A 21632-nucleotide genomic window follows, 5' to 3' on the forward strand; every position below is an offset into this window, starting at 1 on the left:
CCGAGTTTATTGCAGGTAATATGAACATTAGGTCATTGTGATTTGATGAATTCAACATGATGAATTGTAGGCAGCAGATTTAACATTTCTCAATGTTCAAATCATTTTTGAAGAAAATCATATATGGAGTATCATCACTGTGGTAATTTAGTAGTCCAACCATGGCATCAGGGTTCATACTCGCACATGTAAAAAACTGAAACTCGGCAATTGTTTTTTCACAATGTCTTTAACAACAGTCTGAGCATTTTTGGTAAATTCGTCCAGTGCTTCTGGGTTGTCTCGTTGAATATTTTCTTTCAGGATTTTCATGTAATCCTTTATGTAGGTTCTGTAGGTTGCTTTGTCAAAATGAACTTCCTTGAGATGATGATTCAACACAATGTCAACACCACTGCATGTTGAATCCTCCGTATATTGTATTACCACTTTGATGATGTTATGGAGTTGGATCCAAAGATCCCTCTGGACATCAATGCTGTTAAGTGTCATAACTGTATTTTCCACTTGCATCTGACCTCCCAAAGTGCAACACCTTGTACTTGGTCAGATTAAACTCCATATGCCATTTCCCTGCCTATTTCTCCAGCGAAGTTGAGGAGAAATTGACTTGATCAGAGGATTGCAAGTCTTCAGAAATCTGTATTGGAGTGGGGGTTGGACACATCGTCACAGACTATATTCAGGACAGATCGATAGATTTTTATAGGAAAGTGAGTTAGTGCGGAGAAGTCATGATGCGAAGAGGTAAAACATCAGCCATGATCTTATTGTAAGTAGAGGAGGCGGAAGAGTTGAATAGCCTACTTCTATTTATGTTCTGGTAATCAGGTATTACAAATTATCAATTCATGTTTTTTATACTTTCAGTACAGTTCAGGTGGCACCAATTTCCCAAATTTGCAAAGTCCAACAGAAGGTAGTGAAAATGATACTTCCATATTATTTACTTTAAAAAGGCAAAGAGGTATGTATTTAATAAAATCCTATGATTGAACCTAATTAACCTGCATGTTCCTCATTGTTTATTAACAAATACCTTTGTATGGATTTTTTTACTTTTTAAATTGAAAGATTAATACTATATTAATCACTGTGTGCCTCAATCTGAGAGCTACCAATTCTTAAATCCTCTTCGTCTTCCATGAATTTTCCATGGAAGAGAAGAGGCAGTTCGTGTTTTAAATCCTGAGAGGAAAATGCATGTCAGCAAAGTTGGCCAGTCTTATTTCTCTGATTTTTCTGGCATGTGGCAATTGCGTTCAGGATTAGATTCAAGGTAACAGCCCTTATATTGACTTGAAAGCATTTTAACATGCAGCATTCCATCTGTCGTCTATGTTAGCTGATTACAAAAAAAACTGAATGAGTTTATTACATTGAGCAAAGATGTCACGCATGTTTTCGTTTGAAAACAAAAGATTTATTATTGCTTTCATAAGCAGGAGTTTAGAATAAATTATCAGTGGCACAATCAGGCAGCATCTCTGGAGAACAGTGTTATGCCCCTGTCCAACTTAGGAAACCTGAACGGAAACCTCTGGAGACTTTAATATATAATAATAATAATAATATATCTTTTATTGTCATTGCACGTCAGTGCAACGAGATTTAGTGTGCAGGTCCACTGATGTCCAAGAAAGGTAAATAAATACAATACATAAATAAACAAGCTGAATTGATTGACGTGACCATCTGAGGGAGACTGTCCAAAGGAGGTGGGTGGGGGGGGCACTCATTAGGGCCGGTTCAGAGCCGCTATAGCTCTTGGGATGAAACTGTTCCTGAGTCTGGAGGTTCGGGCGTAGAAGGCCTTGTAACGTCTGCCGGAGGGAAGTAGTTGAAACAGACCGTGGCAGGGGTGTGATGAGTCCTTATGGATGCTGAGGGCCTTCCTGAGGCACCGCGTGTGGTAGATGCCCTCCAAGGCTGGTAGCTCTGTCCCGATGATCCTCTGCGCTCTGTTGACGACGCGCTGAAGAGCTCTCCTCTCCGCCTCCGTGCAGCTGAGATACCACACAGAGATGCCATACGTTAGTATGCTCTCTGTGGTGCAGCGGTAGAACGTTGTCAGCAGCTGTTGGGGCAGACCAGTCTTTTTTAATGTCCTCAGGAAGAACAGTCATTGCTGTGCCTTCTTGACCAGCGCGGCGGTGTTTGTGGACCATGTGAGGTCTTCTGAAATGTGAGTGCCCAGAAACTTAAAGCTGGACACTCTCTCCACACTTTCCCCATAAATGGAGATTGGGGCGTATTCTCCAGAATGGGACCTCCTGAAGTCAATGATCAGCTCCTTGGTCTTGGAGGTGTTTAGTGCCAAGTTGTTATTGGCGCACCAGTCCGCCAGGTTCTGCACCTCCGCTCTGTATTTTGTTTCATCACCGTTGGTGATCAGCCCAATCACTGTTGTGTCGTCTGCAAACTTCACAATGGTGTTGGTGTCGAATGCAGGGACACAGTCGTGAGTGAAGAGGGAGTAGAGCATGGGGCTTAGTACACAACCCTGTGGTGTGCCGGTGCTCAGGGTGATGGTGGAGGACAGGTGCGGGCCCAGTCTCACTGCCTGCGGTCGCTCCGTGAGAAAGTTCAGGATCCAAGCGCATATCGGTGAGCTGAGGCCTAGCTGGTGGAGTTTGGTGGTGAGCTTGGTGGGGATGACTGTATTGAATGCAGAGCTATAGTCAATGAAGAGCATCCTCACATACGTGCCCTGTCTGTCCAGGTGAGTCAGGACAGTGTGAAGGGCCAGAGAGATGGCATCCTCTGTCGATCTATTTGCCCTGTATGCAAATTGATGGGAGTCCAGTGAGGCAGGGATGCTGGATTTAATATGGGAGAGGACCAGCCTTTCGAAGCACTTCATGGGGATTGGAGTCAGGGCAACCGGCCGGTAGTCGTTGAGGTTGGTGATTTTGGACTTTTTCGGCACCGGCACTATGGTGGCTGTTTTCAGGCACTTGGGGACCGTTGCCAGAGATAGAGAGAGATTGAAGATTCTCGTGAATACCTCCGCCAGCTGTCCAGCACAGTCCTTTAATACTCTTCCCTGTACACCATCCGGGCCTGCAGCCTTGCGTGGATTGATCCTACGCAGAGCGCACTGTACCTCCTGAGTGCTCAGTGTTAAGGCCTGTCCCTCCGCGATGGCCGGGGTTATTTCACACCTGGTGGTGTTGCCAGTATCGAACCGGGCAAAGAAGGTGTTTAGTTCGTTGGCCAGTGTGATATCACCGTGGGGGCAGGCGGGGCTGCTCTTGTAGTCAGTGATGTCCCTGACATCCTGCCACATGCTTCTGGTGCCCGCGGTATTGAAGTGGTCTTCTACCCTTTGCCTGTGGATGACTTTGGCCTTTTTTATGCCTCTGTTCAGGTTCGCCCTGGCCGCACTGTAAGCAGAAGTGTCCCTGGATTAAAAGGCGTTGTTGCGTGCCCTTAGTAGATCCTGAACCTCCTTGTTCATCCAGGGTTTCCGGTTTGGGAACATCTTTATTTGCTTGTCCACTGTGACAGTCTCCACACAGCAGTTGATGTAGCCTTTGCGGCCGGAGCTTTGCGCCCCACCCAAGGTTTCCGTGCGGCTCCCGGAGGTTTTTTGTCAGTCTCCCTAATGGTCGAAAGTGGTTTCCGCTTCGACTATGTTCCGGTGATTATTTCAAAAAATTCAAAACCGGCCGCGACTAAAAATAGGTTGCCGTTTAAAAAATCGGTAATTTTTTAGTCTAAGCCGGTTGCGATGCTAGTTGAAGGTGATTGCCGGAGGTTGCAGGTAGTGGAAGGTCTTACCTGACACAAAGCTCCGGGAACCGCACGGAAACCTTGGGTTTTGCGCAAAGTCTCCAGAGGTTTCCGTTCAGGTTTCCTAAGTGGGACGGGCATTACTCCAGCACTTTGTGCGCTTTTAGGTAACCAACATCTGCAGTTTGTTGTTTCTACAAATTGAACAGCGAGGTAGGCTTGAAGCCCTTGTGCCAACACCTGCTGATTTCTTGTGTTGTTGAGAGATGATATGGCCTATTCTTACTATTCATTGACCTGGTAAAACACTTGTATATTGGCAAAGATTACTTTTTTAACTTTGCAGCAGTGGTGATGGGTTTGTTAGCCACTTAAAATGAGGCACAATAGAGTAAAAGCAAATCTGTTAAAAGTCCATGATCTCCCTGTGCAAAGTACTTATGATACAGAGTCATTATATATCATAACAAGTACAGGTGCACAACCTTTTATCCGGAGTTCCGGAAACCGAAAAACTCCGAAAACCGGCCATTTCACCCAGGATGTCGTCTGCACACCAAAGCTCGCGTTTGGCGCCAAACTTGACCCGAAACGACCCACGGTCAACCCAGGTCTGTACTACTGTAGCGGCTGCCTCCTCCCTGGAGACCGGGGAGACACTTAAACATCTGTAAACCATTGCTTAAATGTTAGTCAGTTAGTTTGGAGGGCTTTTATGTGAAGGGGGAAACTTTAATTCTTAGTCCCCTACCTGGTCGGAGAGGCGGGGAGCGGTCAATGCCTTACCGGGTCGCCGTGCAGTAAGCTCCGGAGCGCTGTGGCCGCCGACTCCCAGCTGGGACTGCGGGAGTCCGGCCGCGGGCGGCGCCGGTTGTAGCTTCGACCCCGGCAACGCTACCCCTGGCTGCGCGGCGCTCCAAATCCAGCGCGACCCGCAGCCGGACGCCCGCAGTCCCAGCACCGCTGTGGCCGCCGACATGTTGTGTGTCGGCGGCCACAGCGCTCCGGAGCTTACCGCACGACGACCTGGTATAGGCATTGCCCGCTCCCCACTGGTATCCCAGCGCTGCGACGCCGCCGACTCCCAACATCACGGAGCTGGGGCTGCGGGGGTCCGGCCGTGGGCCGCGCTGGATTTGGAGCGCCGCGCAGCCAGGGGTAGAGTTGCCGGGGTCGGAGCTCCAACCGCGGCCGGACGCCCGCAGCCCCCAGCTCCGCGATGTTGGGAGTCGGCGGCCACAGCGCTCCGGAGCTTACTGCACGGCGACCCGGTAAGGCATTGCCCGCTCCCCGACTCTCCGACCAGGTAGGGGACTAAGAATTAAAGTTTCCCCCTTCACCCCCCCACCACATAAAATCCCTCCAAACTAACTGACTAACATTTATGCAATGATTCCCCGGCCTCCGGGGAGGAGGCAGCCGCTCAGACTTTTCAAGCCGCCCGCGCTACCTACCTAATCTACGCTAAAAATCTTCCATTCGGAAATCCGAAAAATTCCGAAATCCGACAAGTGTCTGGTCCCAAGGCTTTCGGATTAAAACGTTGTGCACCTGTACTTTAATTTTAATACTGTTTGATCTACAGCAATACTGTTTGATCTACAGTAGCAAAAAGGATGAGGGTAAAAGTACACGACTGCTTGTAGATAAAAGCAGAGGGAATGAATCCTCCTGTCCTTAAAATTTAACCCACTGGAAATGGCTGACTGATTTATAAATTAATCTGCGATTTGGTGCCAGGTCTTCAGTCCCTGTTGTAACCTAGTGTAGATCTTTCTTGGTAAATGGCCAGCCCAATTGCCTGTTGCTTCACATTTGGCAATGCCTGTCCACTGTACTTAAAATATTCCTGGTCATTCCAAATCTGCCCTGCTTCCTTCGTGTAGTTATTTGGGCTGGTGTGCAAGTCCACCTGTGTTTCATTATTTGTAAGCTCCATCCGTCCATATTCTCCAACTTTAATGCATTGCCTGTTGCATAGGCACGGAAGAACTACACAATGCCACGTATTTATAATTCATTTAAAAAATGTTAAACCTTTTAATTGACTTTCGTCATTTTGATGTTCTGCTTTTACCTTTAAGTGTGCCGAGTATCTGTTTTAAAATCAATTGATTTTTAACTTGCCAATGATTCACACTGTTTTTCTGTGAGTTGTACAAGTGAAATGGTGAACATGTGAACAAAAAATGAAGAGGAAATAAGGCAGGAAATGCATTTATTCCTTTAAGAATCATTGCAGTTTCCATTGCAGGAAATTAATGTATCCTGTTCCAAGTATAGCCATACATGTATATTCAGAATATTGCTGTTGACTCTTCCTGTGAGACTAATATTGCAGTTTTTAATTTCACTTTCTGATGTCCCAGACTTGAATGCATAAGTATTATTTTTTTTTCCAGCCGTTCCTGATCAAATTAAGGAAGAATATGATGTAAAATCTGACAATCTTAAGGAGAAAGAGTTGGAGGAATTCAAGTTGCACAGTATTGATGTGATAAAGAAACAAGACCGTTCTATGGAAGCCACGGAGGGGAGAGTGTTATCGGGCACTGATTTCAGTCACTTGTCACCTGAGGTATAAGGATTTGTGTGTGTGTGTGTGTGTACTTTAATGCCACTGATTTTTATTCCTTACAGTTCATTTCAAATTAATTTACTAAAGCTTTATTTGAGAGATTGGTGGAATTGAATCTCACTCGGTGCAATAAAGACTTTTTGATGTGTTCTTCATTTGTCAATGCCATTTAAAATTGCAGCCAATTAACGGGTGCCTTGGGCGGCACAGTGGCACAGCTGGTAGAACCGCTGCCTCGCTGCGCCAGAGACCCGAGTTCAATCCAGTCCTTGGATGCTGTGGAGTTTGCACATTTTCCTTGTGACTGTTGATTACTTTCATTGCCCTGGGTTTCTCCCACATCCCAAAGATGTGTGGGTTTGTAGGTTGGTTAATTAGCCACTGTAAATTGTCCCAATTGTGTAGGTAGTGGATGAGAATATGGGCTAATCAATGGTCGGCATGGAGTCAGTGGACCAAAAGGCCTGTTTCCATGCTGCATCTCTAAATTAAACTATTACAAGGTAAGTTGATTTTTATGATTACTATCAATTGCTAACCGAGCGGAGGTGTTGGGCGAAGCTTTCGCCAAGCCTATGTTTGGTCTCACCGATGTAGAGCAGCTGACACCTAGAGCAGCGGATGCAATAGATGAGGTTGGAGGACGTGCAGGTGAACCTCTGTCGCACCTACGGTGCTCTACATCGGTGAGACCAAGTGTAGGCTTGGCGATCGCTTCGCCCAACACCTCCGCTCGGTTCGCTATAACCAACCTGATCTGGTGGCTCAGCACTTCAACTCCCCCTCCCACTCCGAATCCGACCTTTCTGTCCTGGGCCTCCTCCATGGCCAGAGTGAGGCCCACCATAATTTGGAGGAGCAGCACCTCATATTTTGCTTGGGTAGTTTACACCCCAGCGGTATGAACATTGACTTCTCCAATTTTAGGTAGTCCCTGCTTTCTCCTCCTTTCTCCTCCCCTTCCCAGCTCTCCCACAGCCCACTGTCTCCGCATCTTCCTTTCTTTGTCCTTCCCCCCCCCCCCCCCCACCCCCACATCAGTCTGAAGAAGGGTCTCGACCCGAAACGTCGCCAATTTCCTTCGCTCCATAGATGCTGCCTCACCCGCTGAGTTTCTCCAGCATTTTTGTCTACCTTCGATTTTCCAGCATCTGCAGTTCCTTCTTAAACCTTTATCTTTAATGTACATTTTACAACCTGTGTATCAATAATTAGAGGGTTCCTTTATCTCTGCCCTTAAGACTATTTAGTTAATTTGGGGTTTTTTTATTCGCCATTCTGATGTGCAATCCCTGGCATGCTTTTCATTTTAAATGTAATTTAATATATTCCATTTTTCTTCATGGTTGTAAGTGGCTTTTTCTTTTGTGAGTTGCTTTCTAATCTTGAAGAAATGTCTAAGTGCTTTCGCCTGGGTATAAATTGATCCATTGCATTCAAAATCACTTTCAAAAAGAAACGTTTTTTGGTTGTTTATTTTCCCAATCATTTGAGTTTATCCTTTATTAATCAATCCAGAACACAAACCTTTTTTACAGAATTTTCTAATCTTTGAAATCCAAAATGTAGAGACTGAGATTGGAGGTCAAGCTTTGTATTCGATAATTGATCATCTTTAACTATCAAGTCCAGATGTTAACTATTAGCAATCATAATTATGATATGATCCATTAATTAACTTTATAATGATGAGCAACCTTCATTCTGTTAACATTTGGTTTTGTGAATAGACACAGTTATAAATGACAGCATTAATTAAGCAAGACTACACAAATTAAGAAGTGATCTGTTGGTATTTTTATATTTATTGATTAATTTTTGATTTAAAGTCACAGACAACTGAAGCAGCATTGAATAAAGCTGATGTAGTGCTTGCTCCAAAGAAATTTCCATCCACTAGTTGTGCTGGCAAAACTGTTGTTTCGAAAATGTCTGTTTGTCAGACACCGAACACCGAAGTGCCCCATCACAATGCAAGCAGGTAATCATTTCTGCTAAATTGATAATATATGCGACTGCTGCTTAAAACTGGCCCTGTGTCTTATTTTACATTTAATCTCAAACGTGTACCATTCTGGATTTTGTTCCAAGTTTTCAGACACCAATTGTGAGCAGATCAGCAATGCCATGGGCTTCAACTCCAAGCAATTTTACACCTGTTTCACAATATCATACCAATTTCCCATCTACTCTAGCAACACCACAGCAACCTGGTCAGTTTCAACAATATGGATCTTCTCAATTTCTGCCACAGTTGGGGGTAATGCCATATTTCACTTTTTTTAATTAATGAATCATTATGAACTTAAATTGTACTGATTCTTCAATTTAACACTTGTTATTTTATTTGGTTAGGTTGCAGGGGCGTTTTCCACCAATGAAAGTATTGTTGTTAAAACAAAAATCTATTCCATAATAAAATTACTGGGAACAGGAGGATCAAGTAAGGTAATCTCTAGCAATTAACTTACTTTTTTAGATGATTACATGTTAAAAAGGATGAAATGGTTACAACTGTACAAAAATATAGCCTTGGGTTGAAGAAGTAGTAAATTTAAGACAGATGAATGCAATATTCGATGTTGGGGGGGGGGGGGGGGGTGTCCAGAACCAGGAGTCACAGTTTAAGAATAAGGGTAGGCCATTTAGGACAGATGAGGAAAAACTTTTTCACCCAGAGTTGTGAATCTGTGATATTCTCTGCCACAGAAGGCAGTGGAGGCCAATTCACTGGATGTTTTCAAGAGAGGGTTAGATTTAGCTCTTAGGGCTAAGGGAATCAAGGGATATGGGGGGGGGGGGGGAAGCCAGAACGGGGTACTTATTTTGGATGATCAAGTCATGATCATATTGAGTAGCGGTGCTGGCTCAAAGGGCAGAATGGCCTACTCCTGCACCTATTTTCTATGTTTCTAATACCTAGCTCCTCCTTTTGATCCGCTCCATTTGTCAGGTTATTTGTCAGATATGAATTTAAACTCTAGGAAGAAATTAAAATGTTAACAAAGGAGACATGTTAAAAAACGTTTGTAGATGACATGGGTATTGGAGTTGTTGATCATGTGGAGGGTGGTCTTGGCTACAGGGTGATATGTTGTGTTGGTGAAATAGACTGAGAAATGGCAGAGCGAGTTTAATCCAAATAACTCTAGGGTCGTGCATTTATGGATTACCAATGGGGCTATGATATGCACCATGAATGACGGCATCGTAGGAAACATTGAAGGACAGAGGGATCTTGGTTGGCTGGTTCAAATATTCTTGAAAGTGGCAGCCCAGGTTTTGGTTCATTATTGTACTGAGATACAGTGAAAGTCTTAGTTTTGCATACTATCCAGGAAAGTCGTATCATATATGAATACAGCAGCTATTATGAAAGGAGAAAGGAAACTGCAGATACAGTGTTATAATACTAGAGGAAGTGCAGATAAAAGAAAGTGCAGAGGCTGCAATGAGTAGATCAGAATACGTTATGTTCCAACTTGATAAAATATAGGTCAGACTTCAGCTGGAGCACTGCGTGCAGTTCTGCTTATCACGCCATATGATAGTGCTGGAAGAGAGAAGAGAAAATTCACCAGAATGTTGCTTGGATTAAGAGTAGAGGCTGGGTCTGTTTTCCCTGGAGCAGAGGAGGTTAAGAGTGGACATTGGTAATCATTGGGCTATTTCAAATTGAGGGGTTTAGATAGAGTAGACAGAAGGAAGTTATTCCCATATCAGATGTGGATTAAACTAGAGGACATAGATTTTGAATGAGGTAAAATATTTGGTGGGAATCTGAGGGTTTGGGGTTATCTGTGGGTTTAGAGGACCATCTTCATCCAGAACAATGTGTATCTGGAATACATTGCCTGAAATAGTAGTTGAAGCAGTGTCACTGACAGCATTTATGTGTCTACATTAGCACATAAATTACCCATCCATAAAGGCCAGATGCCTAGTGCTGGAAACTAGGATTAATAAGGATGGGCTCCCACTAGTTAATGCTGTATGTTTCTGATTTCAGTGCAATTGTGTGTCTTAAACAGGAAGGTTAAGCCTAATCCTCTTGTCCTGTTTAGTTTTCAGCTGATCTTCTGACTGTTGTTTACTTTCTAGCACAAGCATCATTATTTCCTGCTCTGTCATTTTCTCCAGATCGCCATTTTCCACCCTCTGTAGATTTCAGCTATTTTTTTTAAATTGCAGCGGTATTTCATTTTTTGTAAGGTTGTTTTACCTATTGCTCCCAATCTTGTTGACCAATAGTAATTTCCAGATTTATAACGGAATTGAAAATAATTCTAATTAAACTCTTCATTTTCAGCAGCTTTTGGCACCAGCTCTTAAATCCCCTGATCCTATCTTGGCTTTTTCCTTTTTATCTCTGAACACTAGTTGCTTCCTTACAACACGAAGACGGTCTTAAAATGTATTTTTGCATGTTAAGCAGACCGTATTGCAAACTTGTTTTTAAGGTCACCCGATTCCAACAAATCAATTCTAATGCTTTTGGTTAGTTTAAGATTTCAGTTTTTAATCTAGATAGAGAATATTTAAATAATAATAATTAATAATTATTTATCTGGAAAATATACTGCTTTGTTCCTACCAGGTGTTCCAAGTACTAGATCAGAAGAAACAACTGTATGCTATTAAGCAAGTGAATCTGCAAGATGCAGATGAACAGTCAATAGTTGGTTACAAAGATGAAATTGAATATTTGAAACGTCTACAACCACACAGTGACAGGATAATCAAGCTTTATGATTAGTGAGTAGTTTTGTTTTGAACTTGATGACATCGTATCTTGAGTTGCATTTTGGCAGTGTATTATGTAATAAACAGAAATGGGCCAGTAGCAATGTACGAACATGGTTGGCCAAGTGCAGACTACAAAGCATGGGAGGATAAAACCAGGCCAAGGGGTTCATAGATGGTGTGTTTTATAGATTAGGGCCAAGGAAATGTCCAGGCGGTCACTGAAGCACATTTAAAAACAAAAGCCCAATTGTGGGAATGGGCATGTTGGCGCCTTAAACTTGCTGTGAACAATCCTCAAGCCTGTCAACATCTAGTTCTTCATATCCCTCATTTTTCGTCGTCCAAATTCTATTAGTCTCATCCTTGGAAATGTTCATTCTTAAATATTTTTTGTACAGCTTTTATTCCTAACTTGATTAACTTGAGACAATAGATGCATAGACTTCGTTGTTCAGTTGTATTATGAAAAACTTTATGTACTTTCCTTTGCATAACCATCCTTGTATCTCTCGATTTCCCAACTCGCTGTACATACCCAAGCGGTTTTCTTTGTTTATAACGCTAGTTACATTTGTGCTCCTCTTGAATCCCAAGCCACAGTGTATCATATTGTAATCCTTATTTGCAAAGCCCCCTCAATATAATATTTATTTAAGTCTCTATGCCATTTCCTCAGTCTATTTCATGGCATATTATTATGGGTGAGACTCAAGTACAGAATTAATTTGTTCTCCAAACTATTTTAGCTGTCAATTTATATAACTATTAGTGATAAATGCACAAAATTACATTTGTTTTACTTTTATTGGCTGTGGATAATACCATCAAGGCCTTGTGGTCTGCATTTCCTTCCAAAACCTGTCTAAACGTTTTTATTTTACTAAACCATTGCATGTATGCCATGTTAAATTCTGGTGGCACTTAGTGTCAAATTTTGTTCTCTATTTTACATATGACATAGCTTATAGAGTTGTACTATATCGATGGTTAATATTCTGGCTTGGTAACTATAAGGAAGCTACGGATTGCTTCCAACAATGATATTTAGCTCCACCCATGTGATTTCAAAATTTTTGCCTTGAAGCTAAGACTAATCCCTTCCCCTTCTTCCGCTCACCTCCCCCTATCTCTACTGTCTGTCATAAGTGATAGGAGCAGAATTAGACCATTTGGCCCCATCAGGTCTAGTCCGCCATTCAATGATGGCTGATCTATCTCTCCCTCCTAACTCCATTCTCCTTTCTACCCATAGTTCCTGATCCACGTACTAATTAAGATTCTATCTATCTCTGCCTTAAAAATGTCTATCTAACACTGCCTTAATGTATTTTCAAAACATTCAATTGATTTGTTTAACAGTGAGATCACGGATAATTATATCTACACGATAATGGAATGTGGTAATATAGACTTGAACACTTTGCTGCGAAGGAAAAAGGTCATCAATCCACTGGAACGGAAATTATACTGGGGAAACATGTTGGAAGCTGTTCACACAATTCATCAGCATGGTAAATATCTGGTTTAAACTATTGAACAAAAATGTAATTTGTCTTTTTCCAACACATTTATTGTGATTGTTTAAAAACAATACTTCTCCCTAACTGAAGCTATTGGTTTCCTATTTTATAATCTGTTTAAATTTACAATTGTCCTTCACAGAAATTAATCTGATAACATGGACATGGAACAATAGAGCACAGGAACAGTCCCTTTGGCCTACTGTGTCTGTGACAAACATTATACCAAGTTAAACTAAAACATGTGCCTATCTGAAACCCTCTTAAATACCAGTATCATATCTGGCTCCACCATCATTCCAGGCACCCACCACTGTGCTTACAACGAAAGCCATGTCTTGTGCATCTCTTTTAAACTTTGCCCCACTCATCGTCTTTCATATTTCCATCCTGAGAAAAAGGTTCTGACTGTCTACCCTATCTGTCTCTCATAATTTTATATTCTTCCATCAAATTTCCCTCATCTGCCATAGCAAAAAAAAAAGTCCATCTTGCAGCTCATACCTCCGTAACCCAGGCAGTTTTCTGACAAACTACTTCTGTACCCTTTACAAATCTTCCACTTCCTTTCTGTCACTCCTTTCATTTGCTCTGCACTCCTTTCATATGCTCTGCAATTTGGGCATATATCAGAGGATTAAGTAAATAATATCTCCAGGAAATTTCTATTACTACAAATGCCTCATTTTTTTGCAGCTTGGTTAATATTTCTATTTGAGCATCTTCAATCTCAGAGTTTATATTTTATTCTGCATGATTTGTGAGTAGTGTAAAATTGCTACAAATTCATCCATGTCTCATGTTATTTAGGTATAATTCATAGTGACCTGAAACCAGCTAATTTTCTGATGGTCGAGGGAATGCTGAAGTTGATAGATTTTGGCATTGCAAATGAGATACAACCGGATGTGACCAGTATTAGTAAAGATGCTTTGGTGAGTAAAAGTTTTGCAAAGAATTTGATATCTTGTCATTAATAATAAAAAAATAGCCTTGGTTGTAATTGCTAATTGTGCAAAATGTAATTACATTCTAATTCCAAAGTGTTGATTGACTTCACTGGGCCCAAATTTTGTAAGTGGATTGTAACACACAATTAGAACTATATATGATTTATAAGAAACACAATTTACTTGCCCTACGAACGGCTCAGTGGCGCAGCTTGATAGCCCCACAAATCTCGTGACTGGGTGGTCAATCATGACCTCCAGCGTTGCCTGTGCAGATTGAACATTTATCCCTGACACAGCACTAGAGCACTTGTTTCTTTCGCCTGAGGTTAAACTAATCTATAGGATTTCATTCACCATTGACAAAAAAGGAGATTAAATGAATGAGAGATTTTCTCTTTTGTTGGAAGGAAGATGCAGATTGTATGTTTTTAACCAAAAGTATGTTTTTAACTTTTAATAAGAATCCACATCTTATGTGATTGTATTAGTGCAGTTTTGGCTTTTTACAAATTTTGCCATTTATCAGTTTATTAAAATGTTATTTTTCATCTCTTATTATCAAGAAAAAATTTCTACCTCATCAAGTGCTGATTGGAAAAAAGGAAGTTTATCAAATTGATGAAGTACACATTCTTTGAAAACTACAGTAACATTTGAAGAAATTTCACAGGAAAAGAAATAGAATTCACAATTAGATAACAGTGTAAATTTAAAATCTGATTGGTGAACCAATCCCAATACCAATTGCATGCCATTTCAATCCCCCTACTCATTCCCACACCAACCTATCCATCATTATTGGTATTTTCCATCGAAGGTAAGACCCAACAGATACTAGAGGGACAACCTCATGTTCTGCCTGAGTTGACTACTACCCAAAGATTTAAGAATGAGTAAGCCATCTAGAACGGAGATGAGGAAACACTTTTTCTCACAGAGAGTGATGAGTCTGTGGAATTCTCTGCCTCAGAGGGCGGTGGAGGCAGGTTCTCTGGATGCTTTCAAGAGAGAGCTAGATAGGGCTCTTAAAAATAGCGGAGTCGGGAGATATGGGGAGAAGGCAGGAACGGGGTACTGATTGGGGATGATCAGCCGTGATCACATTGAATGGCGGTGCTGGCTCAAAGGGCCGAATGGCCTAATCCTGCACCGTTGCCACGGAAAATGGCAACTCTTTTACCCACCGTTGCCTCACTCCATCAGCCCCTCTTCCTTTGCCTCTGCTCTGTTCACCAATCACCCACTGGGCCTTTCTCGACACTCCTCTCTTTATGCTCGATATCTTCCCCCTCCATTCTCAGTCCTGATGCAGAGTCCCTACCCAAAGTGACCACAATCCCTTTCCCACCTGACAGGTGATACTCAAACCACTTAGTTTCTCCGACAAATTGTTTATTGCTCCAGATGTCAGCATCTGCTGCCTCTTCTCTCAGAATACTAATGTTAATTATCTCTTAGGTGGGCACGCTAAATTTCATGGCACCTGAAACCATTAAAGATATGTTCTCCAATGGTGAAACCAAGCACAAGTCAAAGGTAAGAACTATCTCCTGTATATTCTGTATTTAGATAGGTTTGGTCCATGTATGTGAATATATATTTCACCATTTATCATGTGATATAGTTAATACTATCAGAAAATATGCTGATTTACAATAAATTTATAATCTGGGAATAGTGGAAAGGAAATAAACATTATCTGATCTCATAGGTGAATAAGGAGAGATAAATGAAGTTTGGGACTTGTGTGCCCCAATGGCTAGAATGTAGCACAAGGTGAAAATATAATGAGAGGGATATTTGTGAAAGGGAGATTTGCAGGACAGAGTGAGAGGTGAAGGATTTACAGAAGATTGGAAGGGAAAATGGCAATGAACAGCTTGAACAGGTTAGACTACGTAGATAGACAAAAATGCTGGAGAAACTCAGCGGGTGCAGCAGCATCTATGGAGCGAAGGAAATAGACAACATTTCGGTCCGAAACCCTTCTTCAAACTACGTAGATCACTGTTATCGTGATATGAATAAGATAAAATGTGAGACTGGAGAGCAGTGCCGAGAAACAAGTGGTGTTTGTTTGGACAAATATTGGGAGGCAGGGCTGACCTTAAATAAGACCACACTCACAAAACCGTTCTACAGGTTCAGCTGGTTTTCTTCGGCAGCCATTTGAAAATAGTGATTTAAATGATACATTTTATAAAGGTGTGAATATAGAGTTTCAAATGTGGACTGGAAAAATAGATTTAAAGGTAAGTCAGTAGATATGAAAAGGCAGGCATTTGAGATTTTTTAACCAAGATACATTCTATTCAGATAAAATTACCCTGATAATGATGATCTATAAATGCTAATTCAGTTAATGATGTTATCAAATTGGAGGAAAAGCCACACAAAGATTGGCGATAGACCAAATGGTTGGGGAAATCCATGATTAGGGAGAAAATACACTGAGAATTAGCTAAGATGACATAACAAATAACAGCTAGAAGTATATAAAAAGGAATAGGACAACTAAGGTAACATTTGTCCCTTAAAGAATGAGACTGAAGAATTGATAATGTGTAATAAGGAAATCAGAGACATGAAACACATACTTTGTCTTTATGAAAACACAAAGTGGTGGAGAAACTCAATGGGTTAGGCAGTACTTTGGAGGGAATGGATAGACTGTTTTGAATTGGGACCTTTCTTTAGACTGATGGTGTAGGGCAGGAAAAAGCTGGAAAAGGGAGGTGGATGTGGGGGGGAAAATGACATGGATACTGGTGAGGGGGGGAGGGGAGTTGATTGCCAAATAGGTGAATTGTGACATAGGCTAGAGGTGAAAATTAGACAAATAAATAGCAATAAGGAGCAACATTTTGTCTGCCTCACTAAGAAAGTTCCATATTGGATCTAGACTCATTGGAATTCAAAAGCATGAAGCATTAAAGATTTGGAGAGGACTTGGCAAGGTAGATACTGCAGGGTGTTTCACCTCAAGGAGGTTTTATGAACTTGGGAATGCATTTTCAGAATAAGGAGTTGCCCATTTAAGACAAAAAAGGGGGGATTTCTTCTGAGAATGTGAATCTTTGGAAATTTTACCCCAGAGAGCTGTGAATGATATTGAGAGATTTTTGGCCTATGACAGAAGTTGAGATCAATGGGGAACATTATAGGAAGTAGAGTTACAATTGAGTTCAGCCGTGATCTTGATGTATAGTGTACCAGGCCTTTTGCTGTTTCTTACATTCTAATCTAAATTTGCAACTTTTCAAGATACGGGCATAACTGGATAAGATCACTCTTTATTACTCATTCCTAATTACCCTGTGAAAATAATGGTAGCTGCCTTCACTCTCTTGAACCACTGTCATCATTCGAGTAAAGGTTTTCATGCAATACAATTGTGTAAGATGTTCTAGGATTTGGACATGTTGATTTGAATCAATCTATTTCCATATCTGAAAAAAAAGCAGCTTTGAGGGAAGTCTGCATGGCTGGTGTTCCAATGCAGCTGTTACTCTTGACCTTGCTGTTAGAGGTCATTCATTTGGGCGATGTTGCTGAAGTGAGTAACTGCAGTACATTTTGTGAAGGGTACACGCTGCAGCCGTGGTGTGCTGTTTCGGGTGGTCTTTAGAGCTGCCAAGTGGGCTGATGGCATTTGAGTACCGTGCGATGCCAGGCAGTGATTAATTATTGCAGTGTACTCGGCCTCTGATCTGCTCTTGTAGTTGTATTTATTTGACTAGTCCAGTAGAGTCTCTGATAAATGGTGACATCTAAGGTTTTTGATAGCAGGGGACTCTGAGATATTAATGTATTTGAATATCAGAGAAAGGTGGTTAGACTCTCTTGTAATGCAGATGGTTATTGACTGTCAATGGAGGGGGAATGGAGAGCAAAACTGACCTGTCTGGTGCTGATGTGCACATGCTACTTTATTTGGTGAAGTAGTGGAACATTATTATAAAATTCAAGATCTCTTAGATGTTGTTTTCAAAAAGTGATGTGTGGAATAATTCAAATTTCATTGTGTGCTTCATTGCAGATAAGTCCAAAGAGTGATGTATGGTCTCTAGGCTGCATCTTATACTACATGACTTATGGAAAGACTCCATTTCAGCACCTTACAAACCAGATCAGCAAGCTACAGGCTATCACAGACTTAAACCACGAAATTAAATTTCCTGCTATTGCAGAAAATGATCTGCTTGATGTACTGAAGGTATGTAATTTTCTATCAAATAACAAAAAAACATAGGACACCTGAAGATGTGGGAGAAAAACGCTGGGGTGTGTAGCTTACTGGAAATTAGAAAATTCAGTGTTCATATCAATGGGTGGTAAGTTATCCAAGTAGAATTTAAAGGTTTTTCTGGTTGGCTGTCAGTGACTAGCGGAGTTCTGTCGGTGCTGGGGCCGCTACCCTTCCCGTTGTATATTAATGATTTGGATGAAGGGATTGAAGGCTTTGTGGCCAAGTTTGCAGATGATACGAAAATAGGTGGAAGGGCAGATAGTGCAGAGAAAGCAGGGATTCTGTAGAAAGACTTGGACAGGTTGTGAGAGTGGGCAGAAAAGTGACAGATGGCATATAGTGTAGCAAAGCGTGGAGTCATGCATTTTGGTAGTAGGAATAAAGGTGTAGACTATTTTCTAAATGGTGAGAAAATCCAGAAATCGGAGGTGCAAAGGGACGTGAATGCTGGTGCAGGATTCTCAAAAAGTTAATCTGCAAGTCGAATCGGTAGTAAAGAAGTCAAATGTTTCAGGGGGGCTAAAATACAAAAACAGGGATGTAATGCTGAGGCACTAATGGAACTGGTCAGGCTGCGTTTGGAGTATTGTGAGCAATTTTGGGCACCATATCCGAGGAAGAATGTGCTGGCCCTGGAGAGGCTCCAGAAGAGGTTTACAAGAATGATCCCAGGAATGGGTGGGCTAACATGTGGGCGTTTGACGGCACTGGGCCTGTACTCGCTGGAGTTTAGAAGAATGAGGGGGGACCTCATTGAAACGTACCGAATAGTGAAAGGCTTGGATAGAGTGGATGTGGGGAGGATGTCTAGGATTAAAGGTCATAACCTCAGAAGTAAAGGATGTTCCTTTAAGGAAGGAGATGGAAAGGAATTTCTTTAGTCAGAGGGTGGTGAATCTGTGGAATTCATTGCCACAGTAGGCTGAGGAGGCCAAGTCGATGGATATTTTTAAAGCAGAGTTAGATAGATTCTTGATTAATATGGGTGTCCGAGATTATGGGGAGAAGGCCGGAGAATGGGGTAAGGCGGGAGATAGATCGGCCATGATTGAATGGCGGAATAGGCGATGGGCCGAATGGCCTAATTCTGCTCCTGTTACTATGTCCTTATAATATGCAATCTTATTCTTCTGTTTTACACTCTTTGTAATAATGAGTACTGACAGGTAAATGTGGGAGGCTAGGACAGTTAAAATGCCATGCACCTGGAGTCTCACGGTGGCGATTGTAGACTGCACATAGTCTGCAAAACGGTTGTGTAATCTACTCTTGATTTCACCAGTGTAGGGGAGGCCACAACTTTGGTTTTTGCTCCTTCACTTTTTAACTGGATTACCTGATTTACACTTTATTCCCACGCCAACTCTAGCCCTGCCATATCAGAAATAATTATTTGACCTCTCCATTCCACCTCCTTTCTCTAATTTAATTTAGGCTTTTTTGCTCTCCTCAATTCTGGCAAAGGGTCTTCAGCCTAAAATGTTGTCTGTTTCTTCCTCCAGAGATGCTATATAAAACTATTTCCTGCATTTTAATTTTAATGTTGGAACATAATGTTGGAATATTTTCTTTTGTACCTTGAACCTTCCTGTCATAAATATAGAAGCACGCGTTTTTTGCATTTCACGCATGAATAATTTGCCTCACTACTTATTCATACTCCATTGAAACAGTAATCCTAATCCTATTATTTGCTTTGTTATCCTATTTAATTTCCAATTTCCTTAGATGAGGCAGTTTTTTTAATTTGGTTTGATTGAACACCTATGCTGAGAAGAGCTTGTTGCATAGTGAGATGAATATGACACTTCGGATGAAAAGCTTATTCAAGTGGCTGTGCATGAGTCACGGCCTTTCAACTAAAGGAGATAATGAGGAAATGTTAGGTTTTTTAAATAAAGTATTTATGTAGATTTTGGAGGAGCAGTATTTTGGTAGATTCCTCCATTTTAAATTGTCATCAAATGTGATGATAAAAGTTGAGATGCAATGTGGTGTTGGAATTTGGAATGATTTGGCATAGAGTAGAGTGAAAGCAGATATCCTTGCATTTTTAAGGGAAACATAGTTATATGAACAAGAGGAAGGTGTTGTGCTGTAGCAATCGTGTGGAGTCCTGTGTTTAACTTTGAATTGGTCGAGAATAACCAGCACAATGGGTACATTCTGTCACATATACTTCACAGCTCAAACTTTTCAAGATACAGTTGGCTGTCTTTGAGTCTGATGTCGGTTACGTAACATACAGTGCTCTACATTATCTGCACTTATAGTGTATCGATAATCCAGGCTAATTGTGTCAATTAGTTGGGGGAAGGAACTTTCTATACCAAATTTCTTATTGCATAAAGTTGCGGTCTGCATTTCATCTCTTTGTTTATAATCTAGAAATTATTGTACTTAATATGACTAAATATATTGTGTGGCTCCTACTAACTACATGAGTTGAAATTGTTTCATTTGAGTAGAAATGCTTGTCACGGAATCCCAAGGAAAGAATATCAATTGAGGCGCTGCTCGATCATCGTTATGTACATCTCCAAGTTCAACCACAACCAGGTAAGTCTCAATCCTCAATTAGTTACAAGAAGTCAATTTAATTTCATGTTCTATAACCAAAGGATGCAGATTCAAGTTTTTTTTTTAAGAGAATCTTTGCTTTCGGAGTTGTTATTGTCTAAAATGTAATATTTGAGAATGTGATTATTCAGTATTAACCTTCAAAGGGGAATTTAAATGGAATTGAGAGGAGGCCTGTGGTTAACTAGTTGACAGATAAATAACTAAATAAATAGGCATGATAGGCCAAAGAAGGGAATAAATTCAATGACAATGTTTTGTTGACGCATGTGTCTCTTTGTTAATATGTCAAAAGAAGAAACCATGCCCAGTTATATAGCATACGCAGCATTTAATTTGGTATCTGGTCTCTGGGAAAAATTAATACTGATAAATACTTTAAATTGGCAAGTCAACCCAAATTGCGGAAACTCATCAAACCAATTCCACATTTGAAATGATTTAACTAGAATAATTCCATTAATCATTTCTACTGAATGATGTTGACACACAAAATGTAAAAGACGAGTTTTCAAGAGGAGACTAAAATATACTCTAAGAGTAAGGGGAATATGTATCATTGGTGCTAAACGGAGTCTGCATATTGGACATGGCCATTAAATATGTATTTAATTTGTGCAGTGATGGAACCTAATGAGAAATCCAGAAAAGATGTACATCATGTCTTAAGCCAGTTGGTAGCTTTGAATTCTCCAAACAGCATCGTAAGGGCAACCAGAGTAAGTCATATCCTCTCTTTTATCGCATATATTGAATTTGTGAATACTTGCTTTGTAATTTATCAAATCTTTCTCCGAATCACTGTAAAACCTTTATTTTGCTAAATAATAGCATGCAGTATGCTTTCAGAGAGATTATGTATTGACTATGTAATTAATTCTGTTTCCCCATATTGAGGTTTAATGTATTCAAAATACATTAGGAAATGGGCAACGTTTTGGGTTGAAACCCTCCTTCAAACTAAAGAAGGGTTTCGACCCGAAACGTTGCCTATTTCCTTCGCTCCATAGATGCTGCCTCACCCGCTGAGTTTCTCCAGGATTTTTGTCTACCTTCGATTTTCCAGCATCTGCAGTTCCTTCTTAAACAAGAATGTATCTATCTCTGCTTTAAAAATATCCATTGATAGCCTCCACAGCCTGTGGCAAAGAATTCCACAGATTCACCACCTTCTGACTAAAGAAATTCCTTCTCATCTTCTTAAAGGACGCCCTTTAATTGTGAGGTTATGACCTAGTCCAAGATTCTAGTGGAAACATCCTCTCCACGTC

At 41.0% G+C, this 21632-nt stretch overlaps 1 protein-coding gene across 1 annotated transcript in view; it reads left to right on the top strand.

The window, feature by feature from the left end:
* ttk (TTK protein kinase) overlaps positions 1 to 21632 on the top strand; it is a 45275-nt gene that overhangs the window by 22486 nt on the left and 1157 nt on the right. The window contains exons 10-21 of the mRNA XM_033020818.1: positions 871 to 967; positions 6138 to 6313; positions 8143 to 8294; positions 8405 to 8573; positions 8669 to 8761; positions 10911 to 11068; positions 12419 to 12570; positions 13390 to 13514; positions 14991 to 15068; positions 17572 to 17748; positions 20250 to 20340; positions 20983 to 21080. Coding sequence (XP_032876709.1) covers positions 871 to 967; positions 6138 to 6313; positions 8143 to 8294; positions 8405 to 8573; positions 8669 to 8761; positions 10911 to 11068; positions 12419 to 12570; positions 13390 to 13514; positions 14991 to 15068; positions 17572 to 17748; positions 20250 to 20340; positions 20983 to 21080 — 1566 coding nt within the window. The remainder of the gene's footprint in view (positions 1 to 870; positions 968 to 6137; positions 6314 to 8142; positions 8295 to 8404; positions 8574 to 8668; positions 8762 to 10910; positions 11069 to 12418; positions 12571 to 13389; positions 13515 to 14990; positions 15069 to 17571; positions 17749 to 20249; positions 20341 to 20982; positions 21081 to 21632) is intronic.

The sequence above is a fragment of the Amblyraja radiata genome, chromosome 5 (genome assembly GCF_010909765.2).
Source record: "Amblyraja radiata isolate CabotCenter1 chromosome 5, sAmbRad1.1.pri, whole genome shotgun sequence".
In the NCBI taxonomy this organism is placed as follows: Eukaryota; Metazoa; Chordata; class Chondrichthyes; order Rajiformes; family Rajidae; genus Amblyraja; species Amblyraja radiata.